A 17,354-nucleotide genomic window follows, 5' to 3' on the forward strand; every position below is an offset into this window, starting at 1 on the left:
TTAACTATCTTAACATGCACTAGAACTCCTGAATAACAACAGCAGAAACAGCAGGCTGCTTAACCTCTAAAAAAAAAAACCCCAAAAAACCCGCTTATATAGTTGTTGCTTCTCATTTAATCTTAAACTTCAGATTTTTTTCAAAGTTAGAATATTGTGTTAAAACTTAGTATTTCATATTTCTCAGCAAGGTACTCAAGTAGTAGAATTTTTACTTTAATTTCTAGTGTTTTACTCTCAATTGAAGTTCAGTTCTACGAAGTTAGGTTTACAGGGTTGGTTTTTTTTAATGTATTACTTCTTAGATATAATAAGCTTGTAAGGCCTGAGGAATAGACAGGATAACAATCTCCAGTTTATTTTCCCTACATAAAGAGAGAGCAACTTTTAGCAGTTCTCATAGTGGTAATATATATATTTTTAATAAATTATTTAGTCTTGATCATGTAGAAAATGCTATTTCCATATCAGCTTCTGATTTTTGGCCAGTTAGATCAGAGGTAACCTCTACAGTTGTGTGCAAAGTGTGAAAAGAATTACAGAATAATGAGGATTGCGATGTATTTTTACTAGTAAAAATAACTTAGTTCTCCATATTAATCTAGTTGTCTCAATGCTTAAATACTAGTGTGGCTGTTAAATCTCTTAAATCTTTTAATGTGTAGTTGTGAAATATAATTCATAATGGTGTGTTTTTGTTCTGGAACAGATAGAGTTCTTACCTCGTGACATGCCTCTAAGCTTTTAAGCTGTGTTACAACATAGATAATGGAAGGAAACAATGCCAGGGAAATACTGTATCTCACCTACTCCACTCATCAGCCCACACTAGGAAAATAGATAATAATTTTATTGAAGATTTATAAAACGTAGTTGTTTGAGAGTGGCCTGGGGATGCTTTTAGTAAATGAGGGATATATTAGCCACTAGACTTGCAAGCTAAGGACCTGTTCCAGCACTGATATTTGATTTGAAAGCTGATACTTTGACTTGCTGTGCTGCCCAATTTCCAAGCTGTGGCCCAGGGAGCTGTGGAGCAACAACATAGCGTTTTCTAGTGGAAAGTTCTGTTATGAAAGTGACTGATGGTCTGTGAGAAATTGGAAGATTTGTTGATGGGTCATTATCCTGAAAAAGTTTGGGGACTGCTGTTGTAGAAAATGTTAGTGTTGAGATACAGAGTGGTGACTGTGCCAGTATGGCCAGGAATTCCATCTGTTAAAAATAAGAGACAAACATGTTTTCTGCAGTTAGAAAAAGCAATTTTTCATCCTAGGTAAGGTAGTCTCCTGGAGAATATATTTTTTTAATATACACAAAGACTAATTTATATAATCCTTGAAAGAGTGCAAAAGGGAAGAAGTTATAAACTCTTTCAAACTGGGGCTTAAAGCTTGACAAACACCTTTCTGCTTTTCTTGATTTCATTTGTGTGTTCCAAGAACATCCTACATTTTCAAAATATGAATTAAATACTTCAGAGTATTTCCTTAAATTGATGATATTTATCTCAGAAAATATAATTTCAAGCAACTACTTAGCAAGTTGGAGTTGGTATTTTAAAATATATTGAATTTTTTTTTTTTTAATGTAGAAAAATTATCTGACTACTGGTGAAGTAGATCCATATACTCAGGGATTATCTCTTCCTATTGATGAGCGAAAGTCTGCTAAGGTAAATATCTGGAGGAAATGAAGTAAGTGGTGTATAACTTGAAAATTATCACAAATGTTTGAACTCTTCTGGAAAAATTATTTCCACTTAAGTTTTTTTTTGTTTGGTTTTTTTCACCGTTTAAAAATGAACATTTTTGGAGGTGGACATTAGCATAATTTTCAAAAATTAAAGTCTTTGAATTTTGTTGTTGATAGTTAGTTTTTAATCCTAGGTTAGTGGTACTCTTTATTTGTAGATAATTAGATGTGTAATTCTGTACTGGTGCTTATTTGAGATTTACTGCTTCTAATTCATACCTGCAGGCATTTGGTATGTACAAAAGCTCTAGTGGTTGTGCTTAGGTTTTGTTTAGCAGTAAAATCCTTACATACTGATCTAGTAAGAACATTGCATTTCTTATAATTATGTATACTTTTAAAGAATTAAGATTTAGTGTGCATATTTGAATTTGCATAACTTCTGGTCTGTTCCTCTGACGCATTATATGTTTCTCTGAAAGCCTATATGAGTTTTACAGGGGTTACATCTCCTTATACCCTGACACTTTTGGCCTTCCATTCCCAGTTCCCTTCTGTGTTTGTTTCTAAATTGATCCAGGCAGTTTAATCAGCAGAATCTTAGTAATTTACCAAATATTTTTGCTGACTTGATAACACCACTGGTTGATTGATGGGATTGATCATCAGCAGAGATGCAAGGGACAAGAAGAAACTGGTGCTAGATGAGGACTGGACTGTTGCATTTGAGTTGCATTGTTTTTTCTGTATTTGGGGCCATGCTGTCACTGTAATCTAGGGCAAGACTTCTGCTATGGAATGTGTTGGTCTTGCCCTTGCTGGGCTTATGCGTTCTGCTTCTCGTGCTGTCAGTAAGGATTGGCCATGTGAGAGCTCAAATAAGTGAAAACTGCTGTTACGAAAAAGCCCCAAACTCCAAATTATATTCATAGAATCATAGAATAGGGTGGAAGGGACCTTAAAGATCATCCAGTTCCAACCCCTCTGAGATAGACAGAGTCACCTCCCGCTAGACCAGGCTGCCCAAGGCCCCATCCAACCTGGCCTTGAACACCTCCAGGGATGGGGCAGCCGCAGCTTCCCTGGGCAACCTGTGCCAGAGCCTCACCACTCTCATTGTGAAGAAATTCTTCATTATGTCTAGTCTAAATCTGTCCCTCTCCAGTTTATACCCATTGCCCCTAGTCCTGTCACTACAAGCCTTTGTGAACAGTCCCTCCCCAGCTTTCTTGTAGCCCCTTCAGGTACTGGAAGGTCACTATAAGGCCTCCTCAGAGCCTTCTCTTCTCCAGGCTGAACAAGCCCAACTCTGTCAGCCTGTCCTTGTATGGAAGGTGCTCCAGCCCTCTGATCATCTTTCTAGCCCTCCTCTGGACCCGTTCAAACAAGGGAGGCAGCAGGAATGAAGTGCGCAAGAAGGGGAAAAGACTTCTCCTCAGTGTCAGCGTGTGTTTGTGCTGAGTGTATGTTAGCTTCAAGTTCTCTGAACTTCATGTTAGCCCTTGCGAGTATGGGTGCTGGGAATTAAAAGATGTATTAAAAGTCTGGAAACACGTCTGATCACTGATGCATCTCCACATTCGTTGAGATTTTCTGTACAAGTCCATTGTATCTTTTTTACCCATTTATTTACTGCTATTGCAGAACCTAAAAGCTGCCAGAAGATGTCACACTGTGCCCTGCTGGGCATATAATGATTAGAGGTTAATATTTGTGTTGTGGTTTCCTAGGTTAGGTAAAATGCACAGTCACGCAGTGTATTGAGTTTTCTGCTGAGTGTTTTGACTCCTGTTAAAGACAAAGCTAGTTTCACACGTTTGGAAAGTACTTCTCAGGCTGCTTTCATAGCTGTCTGCAGGTTTTATTCTGTCACTGTCAGAAAACCTATAGGCACAGATTTTGGAAAAAAAATCAGTTTGGGGGAGCATTGGTCTCATTTGTAAAACTCTTATTAATCTATTTCCATGGTGACTGAGGTATAAGTTATTTTTCTTTGAAATTATTTCATGGGAAAGTAAGTCTATATATAATGTTCAGATTTTTTAAATCCCTTTTGCTTTGTTATTGGAAAATCATAGAATCACCAGGTTGGAAAAGACCTCTTGGATCATCAAGTCCAGCCATTCCTATCTGCCACTAAACCATGTCCCTGAGCATCTCGTCTACCTGTCTTTTAAACACCTCCAGGGAAGGTGACTCAACCACTCCCTGGGCAGCCTCTTCCAGTGCCCGATGACCCTTTCTTTGAAAATTTTTTTTCTGATATCCAGTCTGAACCTCCCCTGGTGCAGCTTGAGGCCATTCCCCCTTGTCCTGTCCCCTGTCACTTGGGAGAAGAGGCCAGCACGCTCCTCTCTACAACCTCCTTTCAGGTAGTTGTAGAGAGCAATAAGGTCTCCCCTCAGCCTTCTCTTCTCCAGGCTAAGCAACCCCAGCTCCCTCAGCCACTTCTCATAAGGCCTGTTCTCCAGCCCCCTCACCAGCTTCATTGCTCTTCTCTGGACTCGCTCCAGAGCCTCAACATCCTTCTTGTGGTGAGGGGCCCAGAACTGAACACAGGATTCAAGGTGTGATCTCACCAGTGCTGAGTACAGGGGCAGAATAACCTCCCTGGATCTGCTGGTCATGGCATTTCTGATACAAGCCAAGATGCTATTGGCCTTCTTGGCCACCTGGGCACACTGCTGGCTCATGTGCAGTTGGCTGTCAACCAGCACCCCCAGGTCCTTATCCTCCAGGCAGCTTTCTAGCTAGACTTCTAGTCTGTAGCACTGCACAGGGTTGTTGTGCCCCAAGTGCAGGACCCGGCATTTGGCCTTGTTAAACCTCATGCCATTGGACTCTGCCCAGCGGTCCAGCCTGTTCGGATCCCTTTGCAGAGCCTCCCTACCCTCCAGGAGATCGACACTTCCACCCAGCTTAGTGTCATGTGCAAACTTGCTAAGGGTGCACTCGATGCCTTCATCCAGGTCATTGATAAAGACATTGAACAGGGCTGGACCCAGCACTGAGCCCTGGGGGACACCACTTGTGACCAGCCTCCAGATATAGTTAACTCCACTATTAACTATTCTAACTTTGTACTTAAATAGTACAGTAGAGAAGAGTGTGATTTGTACTGTTGTAATATGATTCTGTTTTTTCACTTATATGGTGGTTGTCATGAGGTATTATAAGAGATGCCACGTGATCTAAAGATAAGATACTCATATAAAGAAGTAATGCAAATTAGAGTTTACTTAGACTTCTTATTTCATATTATATCATTAAACCGTTGATGTACAATTCCTGTGTATTTTTAGTCCTGAGCAAGCTGGTTTTAAATGTTATGAACTTGCAAAATCGGCTAGGACAAGGTGGATAGATCATGTTTTTGTTAATTTTCCTTGCGTTCTTTGTGCTTTTGACTCTTTGCAGTCAGCTTTGCCTGTTCAAATTTGACAGGTCAAGTTATAGCCGAAGCTATAGTTGACACGTCTTGACTGTACATGTATTTGCTGTCCCATTTTAATTATGAGTGGGACACGTCACAAGTAACCTTAACGCATCAAAAAAAATTGTACGTTTAAAAATCATTTGTAAGTACTTATGACGGGCAGGTAGATCTCTGTAGCTCGGGAAGAGTTATAAAGCAGGTATTGGTGCATGCGCTCTGCCCTCTGGTGGTCTTGGGCTGGGGGCTTCTGGAGGGAGGCTCACAGTCGTCTTCACATTGAACTTCTCAACTCCCCTTCTTGTGCATGCTCTTAGCTTGGGCACCTCTTCAAGGTTGCATCTGGTCATAGCTGGTTCTTCTTCCTCTTATCCTGCTCTTGGCGAGTTCTTCTTTCTCGTTTCATTGCACTAGTCCTTATTATCTGGCTTAATTGGCCAGGCACAGGCAATGGATGTTCATTATCAAGAACAAAATATGCTTCTGTAAGCGAAATAGCTACCTTAAAACTTAAACAGTTAAAGCATTGCTATAACGCAAGTGAAATAACTACTTTAAAACTTAAACTAGCAAAGCATAGCTAAACATTTTACAATGCCTCTCGTCACTTAGAAAATCTGTAATTGGAAATTGGAAGGTGATTTCTAATTTTCAAAGGAGTGAGGCTTTGGAACAGTTTTTGAATAGGTTTACCAGGAGGAAGCCTAACTGGTTTTAAGATGGAACTTGTGTTACTGGGGACTAGACTTCATGCCTATGAAGCCGACTTCTACTTAGAGATTTCAGATTAAGAGAAAGTACCATGTTCAAGACTGAGCAAAAACCTCAAAGCAATTCAAGGTCTATTTGTACATCACAAAGAAAGGCGGGGGGAAAACAGCCCGCTTATATTCATTTTGTACTGCAGTTTGATGAAGTTAAAAGCTATTTCTCAAAAATGCAAAATTATGATGCCCTTTTCAATGCCTGTTTTAGGAGAAACTACGGCTTGAAAGAAACAAGGAGTACAATCAATATCTCAGGGATAAAGAGGAATGGAATGAAAGACTAAGGAAATTAGGGAAGAAAAGCACAGAGGTAATACAGTTTTACTGAAGCTGATACAAAGAACAACATAAATGATCTTGTCAATTGTTTTATTATTGACTAAGACATATGAAGTAAGACAAAATAAGCAAAGAATGTAATTCAGTTAGTCCACGCTTTTATTAATATGTGCAGCAATTCCTGGTTACAAGTCACATAGTACAGTTCTTGATTTCTACTTCAGTCATGTCTGGTAGACAGTGCATGGTATTATTCTATCTCAGACAGAGTTTTGCATTTGCAGTTGTTGATCTTCATGAGCTTTTTGTCAGCATATTTCTCCAGTTTGTCAAGACCTTTCTGAGAGGCAGTCATACCCTCTAGTATATATTGATGTTTGGTGTCATTTGCATCTTCTTTTTATTTTTCATTATGTTTTGTAAAATGAGTTACTGTTGTCTTTTTTCCACAGATGAAAGTGGAATGCACAGAAATACTACAGAGTTTATCCAAAACCATGTGGTTTCCTAGTATTGTGCATTGAACACTGGTCCAGTGTGCCACAGCCTTGTTTTTTATCCACTGAACTATCCTTTCTCATAGTGACATCTCCTGGGAAGCAATGAAATAGATTAAGAAATGGTCAGGTTAAAAGGCTAGTCTCGTAGGTAAGAACTATTACAGACTTGCCTGAATCCAGATAGAATAAAGATACTGTGTTTCTTGATCAGGTATAAAGTTTAAAGTATTTTTTGATTCTTTGCACCTCTGAATCTGAAGGTTAGATTTGAGTTCATAGGAGGGCCATTCAGGATTGATAGCTTTTTTTCTGATAAACATGAGATAAGTTTTGCCCTCAAGGACCAAAAAAGTGCTTTTAAGACTTGCTTGAAGTGTTTTTGTTGCTCACCTCACACCTTTTGTCCAGTACCTGTTTAGGAAATACAATCCCATGTTTTTCCTCAATGTAATTTGTTTATATTCAGATCTTTTAATATTTTTCTCCCACCAAACAGAATGAGATGGACAGGAATATAAAAACTATTGCTGTTACCAGGCTCCAGCCAGAACTACATGCAGAAGTACAGCGCTGCAGTACAGGTGCAGAACCTCCTAGGAAGGACGCCTTTACTTCCACAGAAGGTTATGAAGAGCTGCGGAATAAGAGATGGCTGGAGGAAGACCGGTCTCATAGACTAGATGATGAAGTTGAATTAAGAAGTCGACTGTTAAATAGAAGACTTGATGAGGATTTGGATGTTCCCAGTCGAAGACATTGTGGATTTGCTAACCAGTCTGTAATCCCTCTCAGGAAGCATCACAGGCTTGATGAAGATCATGATTTTGGTAGAAGATACTACAGAACGGACTATGAACCTGAGATGAGTGAAGAAACAGATCCTAGATTTAGATGTGAAAGTGCTTATGACAGAAAAACTCCCCGTGTTTTTTATGCTGAAAGGTATCCTTAATTCCATTTTCTTCTTTATTTCTGTAGTGCTTCTTGACAGCCATGGTTTGCTGTCATTGAAAGTTAAAAGGATTCACACGTGAAAGCAGGATTTTTGTACTTTAAAATGAACTTTGAAATAGTTTTTAGAAAAAAAGTCTTTCAAAATTGAACCAATATCTAAGACTATACATCATATGTTAGGGAGCGTTTTATGTGTTATGGCAAACTAAGGATACTAGAGATAGTACGCCAGAGTAAGAAGCTCACAATTCATTTTTATGAAGAGTAGTTTTCCGGCTACACTGGAAACAAAAAATTACATGTATTTTGTTAGTGTGTATGAGTTACAGCAAGTCAGTTTTCAATTCAGATTTCAAAATTGGTTTGAGCTTCATTTTTTGGTACATGCTACTATGTTAGAAATGTAAAAAATATTTTAAATTATTATATACCCTCTTTTTGCTTCATGTCTTGCTAAATGGCAGACTTTAAACATATGTGTAGTTGAACCAAATTCTGATGGTTTTATTGGGTGCTAATCTCAGTAATAACTACACATTTTGAATGTACCTTAAAGAAGACCCAAGTCAAACAAAAGAGGGTGTTTTAGGTAAATTGTTCAGGAGAAAAACTGATATTGTATACTGTTCATTATTAAATAGCCTTTACTGTGTTAACTGATAAATCAGCTTGATTAGATTGGTGTGAATTACTAATCTTTTTCTTCTAGCTCACTCATTTACAAAAAAAAAAAAGTATAACCTTCCCAATTATCCAATGTTTGACAGTCTGGCCATCTTCGGTCCTAGTATTTATTGCAAGAATCAGTTGCTTTCAAAACCAGATGGATTTTCTTGTAAAACAGTACCACAGCTTCAAACAGATGTGTTTTATACAGCTAAATTCAAATTAAATCAAACAGTAAAGTTTCTTGTAAATAAATTCTAAGCAGGTACTTAATGAGTGTTCATTTGTTCGCTTTACAGATCTTGGGAACATGAGTGTTGTAGATGCTTTTTTTGGTTTTTTGTTATGCCTGTTGCCTCAATTATTTTACTATAATTGCTTCAGTGTAGGAAACACTATTGTCTTTACCGTGTTAGGCAAAAGAACTATGGGTTTTTTTTTTTCCTAGAATTAACACTTCTAGAAAAAATAGAAGGCAAATTGTACCACTCTCAATGGTGTTAAATATTATGATCGTATTTTGTTGTTAATTGCTGGTGGACTGTTTGAATGATCTTTTGAGTCATTGTTTACAGGGATAATTTTCTGGATAGTACTGCAAATTAATAACTGGGAAAAACAAACCCTAAAATGCTATTCTGCTGCAAAAGCAATTTATAAATTGAATGAAGTCATGCTTCTTTTCCAGTTTCAAATGCCAATAGAGTTAAAATAACTTCTCTACAAAAATAGCTGTTGATATTCTTTCTCGTCCTTTTTTAAAAAAAAACATCATGAAGGAATGAAGTAGCTATGGTGAAAATGAAATGTCTGGAAGGATTTGGGAGATGCGGACTAAATAAATGGGTTATTTCAGAGTTTCAGATTGTGTGTTCAAATGAGTTTCTAAAAGCATGTGTTTATTCGTGCAATGTTTCTGAAAAAGACTAATGGAAACAGTGGTTAAATAGATGGCAGGAACAAGATTGCCGGTTTTCTGCTGGATGAGAATCAGAGGTTGTGAAATACAAAATGGTTCAATCCTGTAGTTCAATACTGGTAGAAATGAGCAAAGGTGGTTTTTGGGTAGGGTCTTCTTGTCCTACAACTTTTCAGAAAGAAAAATATTAGAAGCTTGACTTTGTGTCTGAAAAGGATAGTCTAAAAAATGTGGACATTCTGGTCAACAGCAATGTTGATTCTCTGTTAGTTAACACCCAGAAGGATGATCGTCCTCTTTTTACGAGGTAGCAGTTTGCCACCTTCTGGACACAGTCTAATGGTCATATTTAAATAAAAATTACCATCTGATAAAGTTTGGGGGTTTACTTTATTTCTCAAAGAATATATACAGAATTATATATGTAAAATATCAGCAAGGGTGGTGTTTGAACCAATAATAGACAGTATCATGTTGAATAAGAAGTATACTAGCTCTTAGTTATTCCAGAGAACACCGATGGTGCTTATATAAATGTCTATGACCAGTATGTCACCAGGCAATTAATTGATTAATTGGAGAGGCCTCTGGAACAGTTTTAGTTCCAGTTTTAATTTAAAAGAAAGTACAGAATATGGTATTTGCTATTGGCAAAACTTGATGTATCTTCATAGAAGAAGTTGCTGGACCATGACCTGAATTGCTTGAACTTAAATTTGGACATAGAATTAAGGTCTGGGTTCTTTGGTGTGTTTTCTACTTTGCCAAATTTTCACTGATTTTTTTTTTTTTTTTAATTAAATGTGCTTTGTAATCGTACTTTTTTTCTCCTTCACCAGGAGCTCTCCTTAACCTTTTATGAAATTCAGTCTCCCTTCAAGAAGGAGATAACATGTCTATTAGTTACTGACAGCTCAGCTTCTGAGCTAGCATTTTTTTTTCTACATTTCAGGCAAATGAATCAACTTTTCCAGAACAGATTTGATTCATGACAGACACTAAATCTGTAAGGAGGGATATTTTTGTTTGCTGCACTGAAGTTTTTACATTTTAAATATGCCTTTAGTAGTTTGGAGAGGCAGGTGTTTTCAATAAGACTTTTCAGAAAGGTTTCTGAAAAGGAGGCTCAAGGACTGTGGCGTATTTCAGCAAACAGAAATGGTGACAGGAAAGTAAGAGGAAGGCAAAATGTTTTGGTTCTTATGAGTGGAGTGCTCTGGTCCATCCCTAGCTCCAAGTCTGTCCTAAAAACAGGATACAACAGTTTCTTGATTGAATTGAGCCAATGTATCTGGCCCTCACCATGCTAAGCTTGCTTCTTTATACATAAAAAGTTGCCTCTTGAATCCTAGGGTTTGTTTCTTTGCTTCTTCCCTGCATCCTTTCATTGTGCTACGAACTGGGCTTTCTATTTCCTGACTGTGTTTCAGTCTTACGTGGGCAGCCTTCTAAGTAGCAGATTGATCATTATCAAAAAGATGATCATGAAAGATCATGTTATGCCAAGGGGATGGATGTTGTCCTTTCATGGTTTTTTTGGGTTGTTAATATGCCAAATCAGTGTTTAATAATCTGCTTGCATCCTTTCCCCTTTGATCAGTGGCTTTTATTTAAATTACAAACATGAGCAGAGCTCTGGATCTTTTTACAGAAAAGAATAAGATGGATTTTTTTTCTGATTACCTAGCATTGTTTTTTGGTTTGTTTAATAGGAAGTACATGGCTCTGTCCAGCTCTGGAAAATATGTAACTTTGTTAGTGTCTATTGTCTACTTTATTTTTAATTGAGTACCTATTCTTGTCTTATTTTATCAAAATAAGTTGACGTCCTTGGTAAAGAGTCGTTAATGTGAAGGTAAGAAAAGCCTGTAAATTCAATTACCCCAGATCTTTTCAGGAAAAGCCCTCTTGTGTCCGTACAATTTTTGGCATCTTTGGAATTACTTGAAGTTTCAATTACATTACTCTAATTTAAATGTAATTGATTCAAATTTTAGCTGCTGAATTTTTGTATTCACCATGTTACCTGTGTTTTATCTTGATCAAAAGTCACCTCTCTCTTTTAAATGGTATCAGGTGCATAGGGAAGTGGAACTTGTCATTGGAGAAGCTTTTCATATCTGAATTAACTGTTTCAACAGACTTGCCCTGTAGCTGTCTGCTGAAATCAGTTGTAGACTTTATTGGCTCCTGGGGATTAAGAGCAGCAGGATCTGTTTTAATTAACACAGTGTGAATGCTGAACGCTCTTCAGCTCTCAAAACTTAACCAGGATCAATAGACAAAGGTTGCATGAAAGCAGGCTTGGGAATTCACACTCCAGACAGAGAGCTGCTGTAATAATGCTAGTAAAGTGAATTATTTCTGCAAATTTGGATGGTATCTTTAGAACTGATTCCATTGTCCAGTGTGCAATTGGACTGGAGATCCGTTTGCGTGAAGCTGCTGGACTGTTCATTTCAGATCGGTTTTTTCTAGGCAAGCAAGCTGAATATTTTCTGTTTCTTTAAGGCCCTATCTGAATGGAATAGTAAGAGATCCACCTGCAGATTTTGAAGACGAAACAAAGGAGAGAACACGTGTGCAGCAGATCTCAAGAACTGGAAATTCTAGGTGTTGTACATAGTGTATTTTTCTTGTAATTCCTCTAAAAAATCATGGTGAAAGGAAAATGTTTATTTAAAATCCCTAGTATGCTGTCTGAAATGGCTGATAGTTTTTCCTGCAGCTAGGATATAGTAGAAGAAGAAAAATGTGTTTCCTTTGGGAACAGCTGTTGAAGCTTGCGTGACAGTTTTCTTTTTGAAACAACAGATCACCTGTTCTACAAGTGAAGGCTTTTAATTATTTCAGTAATGTAAAGTCTGCTTTTAGTAGCAGTTTTTGAATTCTTTTGCTGATGATATTTCTTAGGAGTTTAGAAAAGTATTTGTCATAAATGGATTGCATAGTGATATGAGTGCATCTATCATGTTTCACTCAGACTGCAGATAAATTCTTGAGTTTGATCTTTTGATTTTCTTTTTTGTCTTTGCCAGAAATAAGGTACAAATTAGCTCTTCAGCTAATGAACAAGCCAAGTCTGCAGCTGTAATGCCGTGTGCAACAGGTCTTGCTCTTGGTATGTACAGAAATCTAGCTAATGACATTGAGTAAGCCTTTCTTTGCTTACTTTATTTTTCTTCAGGAATAATTAAATACTCGAAAAAATAGCTTTTTCTTTGTGCTGTTTGTCCCCAAGGCTGGTAAATAAATATGATTTACATACAGAAAATAATAAAAGAAAAATATGTTCTTTTTCCTCTTTAATGTAGCAGGGCTTTCTAATTAATTTTGAAGACCCACGATTTCTTCTTAGATTCTATTAACAGTTTAAGGCCCAGGTACCCCATGCTTATTGTAGGTAACTACCATAAGATGAAAGTTTTTTTGGTTCCTGAAGATCTGTGTGAGATGTTATCACTATTTCCTTTTACCTATATGCCAATACTTTGCTAATTTTTAGTAGTTGTGGGAACTGTGACTTCTTCTGTCTTAACTTTTGCTTTTATCCAGAGCAGCACTTCATAATTTTGGAGTGCCATAGTATATCTTCCTCGGTTGAGCATTAGGAAACGAAAGTATACAATTTAAGTAGCTTTTTTTTAGTTGCTGTTGTATCATGTACCTTTGGAATTTGTAGCTTACTGACTGTACAAGAACAGGCAAACTAGGAAAATAATGATGAAAATTTTAGTAGCTTCGATTATCACGCTCCAAACAAGCTGTGTATTAAAATTAGATATATTGGTTTTTAGTCAGTAATGATCCAGTGTTCTTATGCGTGTTCCCAAACTGTGTACTCTGCTGTGTTTCATGGTTTGACTAGACTGAAATGTGATGGTTTTGTCTGGTACCTTTTGTGTATTTTGGGAAGCATCTATGCAAATGTGTGGTCATTTCCATCAGGTGGTCAGGACCGAGAACTTCTCCAAAGGAGAAAAGAGAAATACAGGCAAGAACTGATAGAACAGATGGCTGAGCAACAGCGAAATAAGAGACGGTAATGGAAAGTTACTATGTTTTTAAAAGTTAAGGGCTGAAATTTAATTTCATTAATTCAATATGGTAAGAATAATTGTTGTGATTAAGGAATTCTAACTACCTCGATAATATTGCATCCAGTTAAACTCATTGGCATAAGAGCTTTAGTTTATAATAAACAAACTCACCAGCTTCCAGTGGAACAAAGGAAAACCAAATTTCTTTAAATTTTAAGAAATTATTTTTAGGGTCTTAATGGTAAATAAGATCTAACTGAAATTATCTTTTTTGCTGGTAGAGGAGTGTCTAATTACAATGCGAAGCTGAGAATAAATCTTGTTTTGCCCGCCAGCTTAGGAAAGTAAACTTTTACTTCCAAAACCATTTGACTGTGTGGCTTATACAGAAGAATAAGATGTAAATTTCCTGCTTACCTATTAGGAGCTGCTGGCTAAATGGTGTTATGGATACCTAAAAGCACACAGTGATAATTAGTGAAGGGATAAGGAATTAAAAGTAAGTTAACTATTGACGGTTTCACTGTGGTGAAAAATTATGCGTGTTTAGTAAGACTGAGCCATGAAATTACAATGTACTACTTGTTGCTGTGCATTTGAATAATTACTTTCAATATATTTTATTATAAACTTCTTGCTGTAATATGTATAAAGATCAATTCTTAAGAAATACCCTGAAAGTTGTAGTAAAAAAGCATGGTGGTTTGTCCTTCTATGGTAGTTGGATTTTTATTAGGTGGAATAGATGGTAGCCAGATACTTCTTGAGAGTTCTGTTTATTTACAAATAATATACAATATCCTTCTTCCTTGAATCCAGAAGAAATCATGTCTTCTTTTATTCTATATTTACAGGGTTGTAAGTTTTGTGCTTTGAAAGAATGAGTATCGTTAACTGCTTTCTGATTTGATCCTTTTCTTCTTTTTCTTTTTTTTTAAAAAAAAAAACCAACCCAAAAACAGTGAGAAGGAATTTGAGCTTTTAGTTGCTGCTTCTGGAGCTCGAGACCCAGAAAAGAAGGCAAGGAACTTGGATTTTCTTTAACCTATATAGACTTTTTTTTTAATTACATGTACACTGTGGTTGCTCAGTTGCAAAACTCTATAGGGCTTTTATAGAGTGATAATTGTTGTGTTTTTTTCTATGCATTAGCACAGAATAAAATTGAAGCCAAGGATGATAAGACAATAACTCATTACCCATGCTTTCAGGTTCAGAGGAAAATATTTTTACAGAAGTTATCAGACATTTTGTATTGATGTGGCCATGTGGAAATGTTGTAGAGGGGAAAAAGAATCATGGAATCCGTAGGTTGGAAGAGATCTTTGAGATTATCAAGTCCAACCATACCTTTCTACTACTAAATCATTTCCCTAAGCACTTCATCTACTCGTCTTTTAAATACCTCCAGGAACAGTGAATCTACCACCTCCCTAGGCAGCCTGCTCCAGTGCTTGATGACCCTTTCTGTGAAGAAATTTTTCCTAATGTCCAATCTGAACTTCCCCTGACACAGCTTGAAGCCATTCCCCTTTGTCCTATCGCCTGTCACTTTGGAGAACAGACCAGCTCCCTCCTCTCCACAACCTCCTTTCAGGCAGTTGTAGAGAGCAAGAAGGTCTCCCCTCAGCCTCATCTTCTCTAGGCTAAACAACCCCACTTGTTAAATACTTCCATACTTTCCATTCTACCATGGAAAGAATACGTACTGTCTAGTGGTAGCCTGTACGTGTACAGGTTAGTAACCCTTTCCTGGGAGCGTAAAGTATGCAGAAAGTATTGCTCTTTTTCTGTTAAAAAAAAAAAAAGTGGTTCTTTTGCAGCTGAGTTGGTCTCATTCTAGCAATTTTTATTTTCAAATTTGTAATTATTTTTTTGAACTATCAAATGTATTGTGCAATATTACAAGGGTTTTTTATAGGATTTTGAAAAAAAGCAAGGTGTTTAATATTGTGTTGCCTTTAAGAATGCAGAGTTACTGCTGTCTCCACATCCCTACTAAGGTCATTATTGTACTAAGGATTTTGATTACATATGAAGATGTAGATAGCCAGCACTAGTAACGTCAGTGAGAGAGTGCTTGTCACAGAACTAGTACAATTTGCATGTGGGTTCACCAGGTGCCCAACTTGGGAGCGGTAGTGATCTGCTCTTAGAGATGCAGGATGTGTAACTTTCTCAAGCAAGAAAAAAATAGTTATTAGTTCAGCTGGTTAACAGTTTAAGTTATCACTGGTGCTGTTCTTCGGAGAAGACTACAACTCAGAAACTTGTGCCATTTCTGGAGAGTTCAGCAGGGGTGAAAGCAGCTCTCATTTTCTACAAAATGAAGGTGTATGAATAGCTGTGAGATGCTGTTAGTCAGCATGTGGTGCAGGACACTGAGAATGCTTGTAGTTAAGCAATGAAGCTGGATGAAAATTCTTACTCCCAAATGGGGAGGGAGAACACTCCCAGCAGTGTGCCCAGGTGGCCAAGAAGGCCAATGGCATCTTGGCTTATATCAGAAACAGCGTGACCAGCAGGTCCAGGGAGGTTATTCTCCCTCTGTACTCAGCACTGGTGAGACCGTATCTTGAATCCTGTGTTCAGTTCTGGGCCCCTCACCACAAGAAGGATGTTGAGGCTCTGGAGTGAGTCCAGAGAAGAGCAGTGAAGCTGCTGAAGGGACTGGAGAACGAATCTTAAGAGGAGCAACTGAGGGAACTGGGGTTGTTTAACCTGGAGAAGAGGAGGCTGAGGGGAGACCTCATTGCTCTCTACAACTACCTGAAAGGAGGTTGTAGAGAGGAGCGTGCTGGCCTCTTCTCCCAAGTGACAGGGGACAGGACAAGGGGGAATAGCCTCAAGCTGCACCAGGGGAGGTTCAAACTAGATATCAGAAAGAAATATTTCACTGAAAGGGCCTTTGGGTACTGGCACAGGCTGCCAGGGAGGTGGTTGAGTCCCTGGAGATGTTTAAAAGACAGGTAGACGAGGTGCTCAGGGACATGGTTTAGTGGCAGATAGGAATGGTTGGACTCAATGTCTTTTGCAACCTGGTGATTCTGTGATTGTAACACTGACAAGTGTTCTGGCTGCATATTCCTGCCCTCCCTTCCTCAGGTACCTGTGATGCTTGTTTGATGGCTTTTGTGAAAGGATTTATCTTGGTTAGCTGACAAATATCTGAGTCTTTTTTTCTGCTTCATTTGGCTTAGAGGGGTCAGTTGGCTAACTGGGGATTCAGATGGTGAAAGGGAGAGGGCTGGAGCGTACAGCTGGGAGCCAGCAGGAAAAGAGGAAAAACCAAGCAGAAGATGCTGGCTTTTTTAGCACAGCAGGCTGTAAGGTCAGTGTGAACAGTTTGTCTGATCAAAGCTGACTGAGCAGGAGCATGCTGTGCTGAAGCACTCTATATATCGTACGCATCTCAGTCAGAGACTGCAAGGTGCCTGCTGTAGGAACAAAATTATATCCAGAGCAAGTCCAGGGCATGTATAATGTTTTAAAACCATTAATTTAGCTGAAAGCCTTCAATTAAGTAGAACTCCTACGTTCATTAAGCAGCAGTCACTGCTAGCTTTAAATTGCCTCTCAGGGAGGGGTTCTTATTTGGTGGATTTGTTGATTAATTACAGGTTGGTTAAGTAGCAATGCCTGATTAAGAATCTATAAATGCGGACCGTTGTACGTACTGCTTGTTTAAAAGGAAACAATCTCCAGGATGAACTGAGCACCATAGTCACATCTGAAATGAGCTACAGAGCTGAAATCTGGGGCACTTTGGGAACTGTTCACATCAAACTTTTTTGCGAGAAAGGCTGGTTTAAATGTTCTGCTCAAGACAGTGGTTTGAAAAGACAAGTTAAACCAAAGTCTGTGGACTGCTGTATGGTTTTCATTTGCTGTAGCTCGTATCTATTATCTAATTTTATATTCGCATCTAGAAATTCAGAGTTAAAAGTTATAAAGAAATATTCAATTCTGGTAGATTTTGAGAATTTTAATTTTAATGATGTAGTTGGTGATTGGTGAGTACTAACTGCCTTGTGTATACTGTCTTGCAGCTAAGTGATGAGGAGGTAAAGATTTAATATTTTGCTGGTATACTTCTGTATA

General features: G+C 37.9%; 1 protein-coding gene across 2 annotated transcripts in view; it reads left to right on the plus strand.

The window, feature by feature from the left end:
* Window positions 1-17,354, plus strand: part of CSPP1 (centrosome and spindle pole associated protein 1) — a 64,716-nt gene that overhangs the window by 13,161 nt on the left and 34,201 nt on the right. For both annotated transcript variants that reach the window (XR_011337183.1, XM_069854206.1), the window contains exons 6-13: window positions 1,595-1,675; window positions 6,104-6,205; window positions 7,171-7,616; window positions 11,725-11,826; window positions 12,252-12,334; window positions 13,162-13,255; window positions 14,216-14,273; window positions 17,303-17,317. Coding sequence is in view for 1 of the 2 variants with exons in the window: in XM_069854206.1 (XP_069710307.1) it covers window positions 1,595-1,675; window positions 6,104-6,205; window positions 7,171-7,616; window positions 11,725-11,826; window positions 12,252-12,334; window positions 13,162-13,255; window positions 14,216-14,273; window positions 17,303-17,317 (981 nt within the window). In the remaining variant the exon portion in view is untranslated. The remainder of the gene's footprint in view (window positions 1-1,594; window positions 1,676-6,103; window positions 6,206-7,170; window positions 7,617-11,724; window positions 11,827-12,251; window positions 12,335-13,161; window positions 13,256-14,215; window positions 14,274-17,302; window positions 17,318-17,354) is intronic.

The sequence above is a fragment of the Phaenicophaeus curvirostris genome, chromosome 3 (genome assembly GCF_032191515.1).
Source record: "Phaenicophaeus curvirostris isolate KB17595 chromosome 3, BPBGC_Pcur_1.0, whole genome shotgun sequence".
Lineage (NCBI taxonomy): Eukaryota > Metazoa > Chordata > Aves > Cuculiformes > Cuculidae > Phaenicophaeus > Phaenicophaeus curvirostris.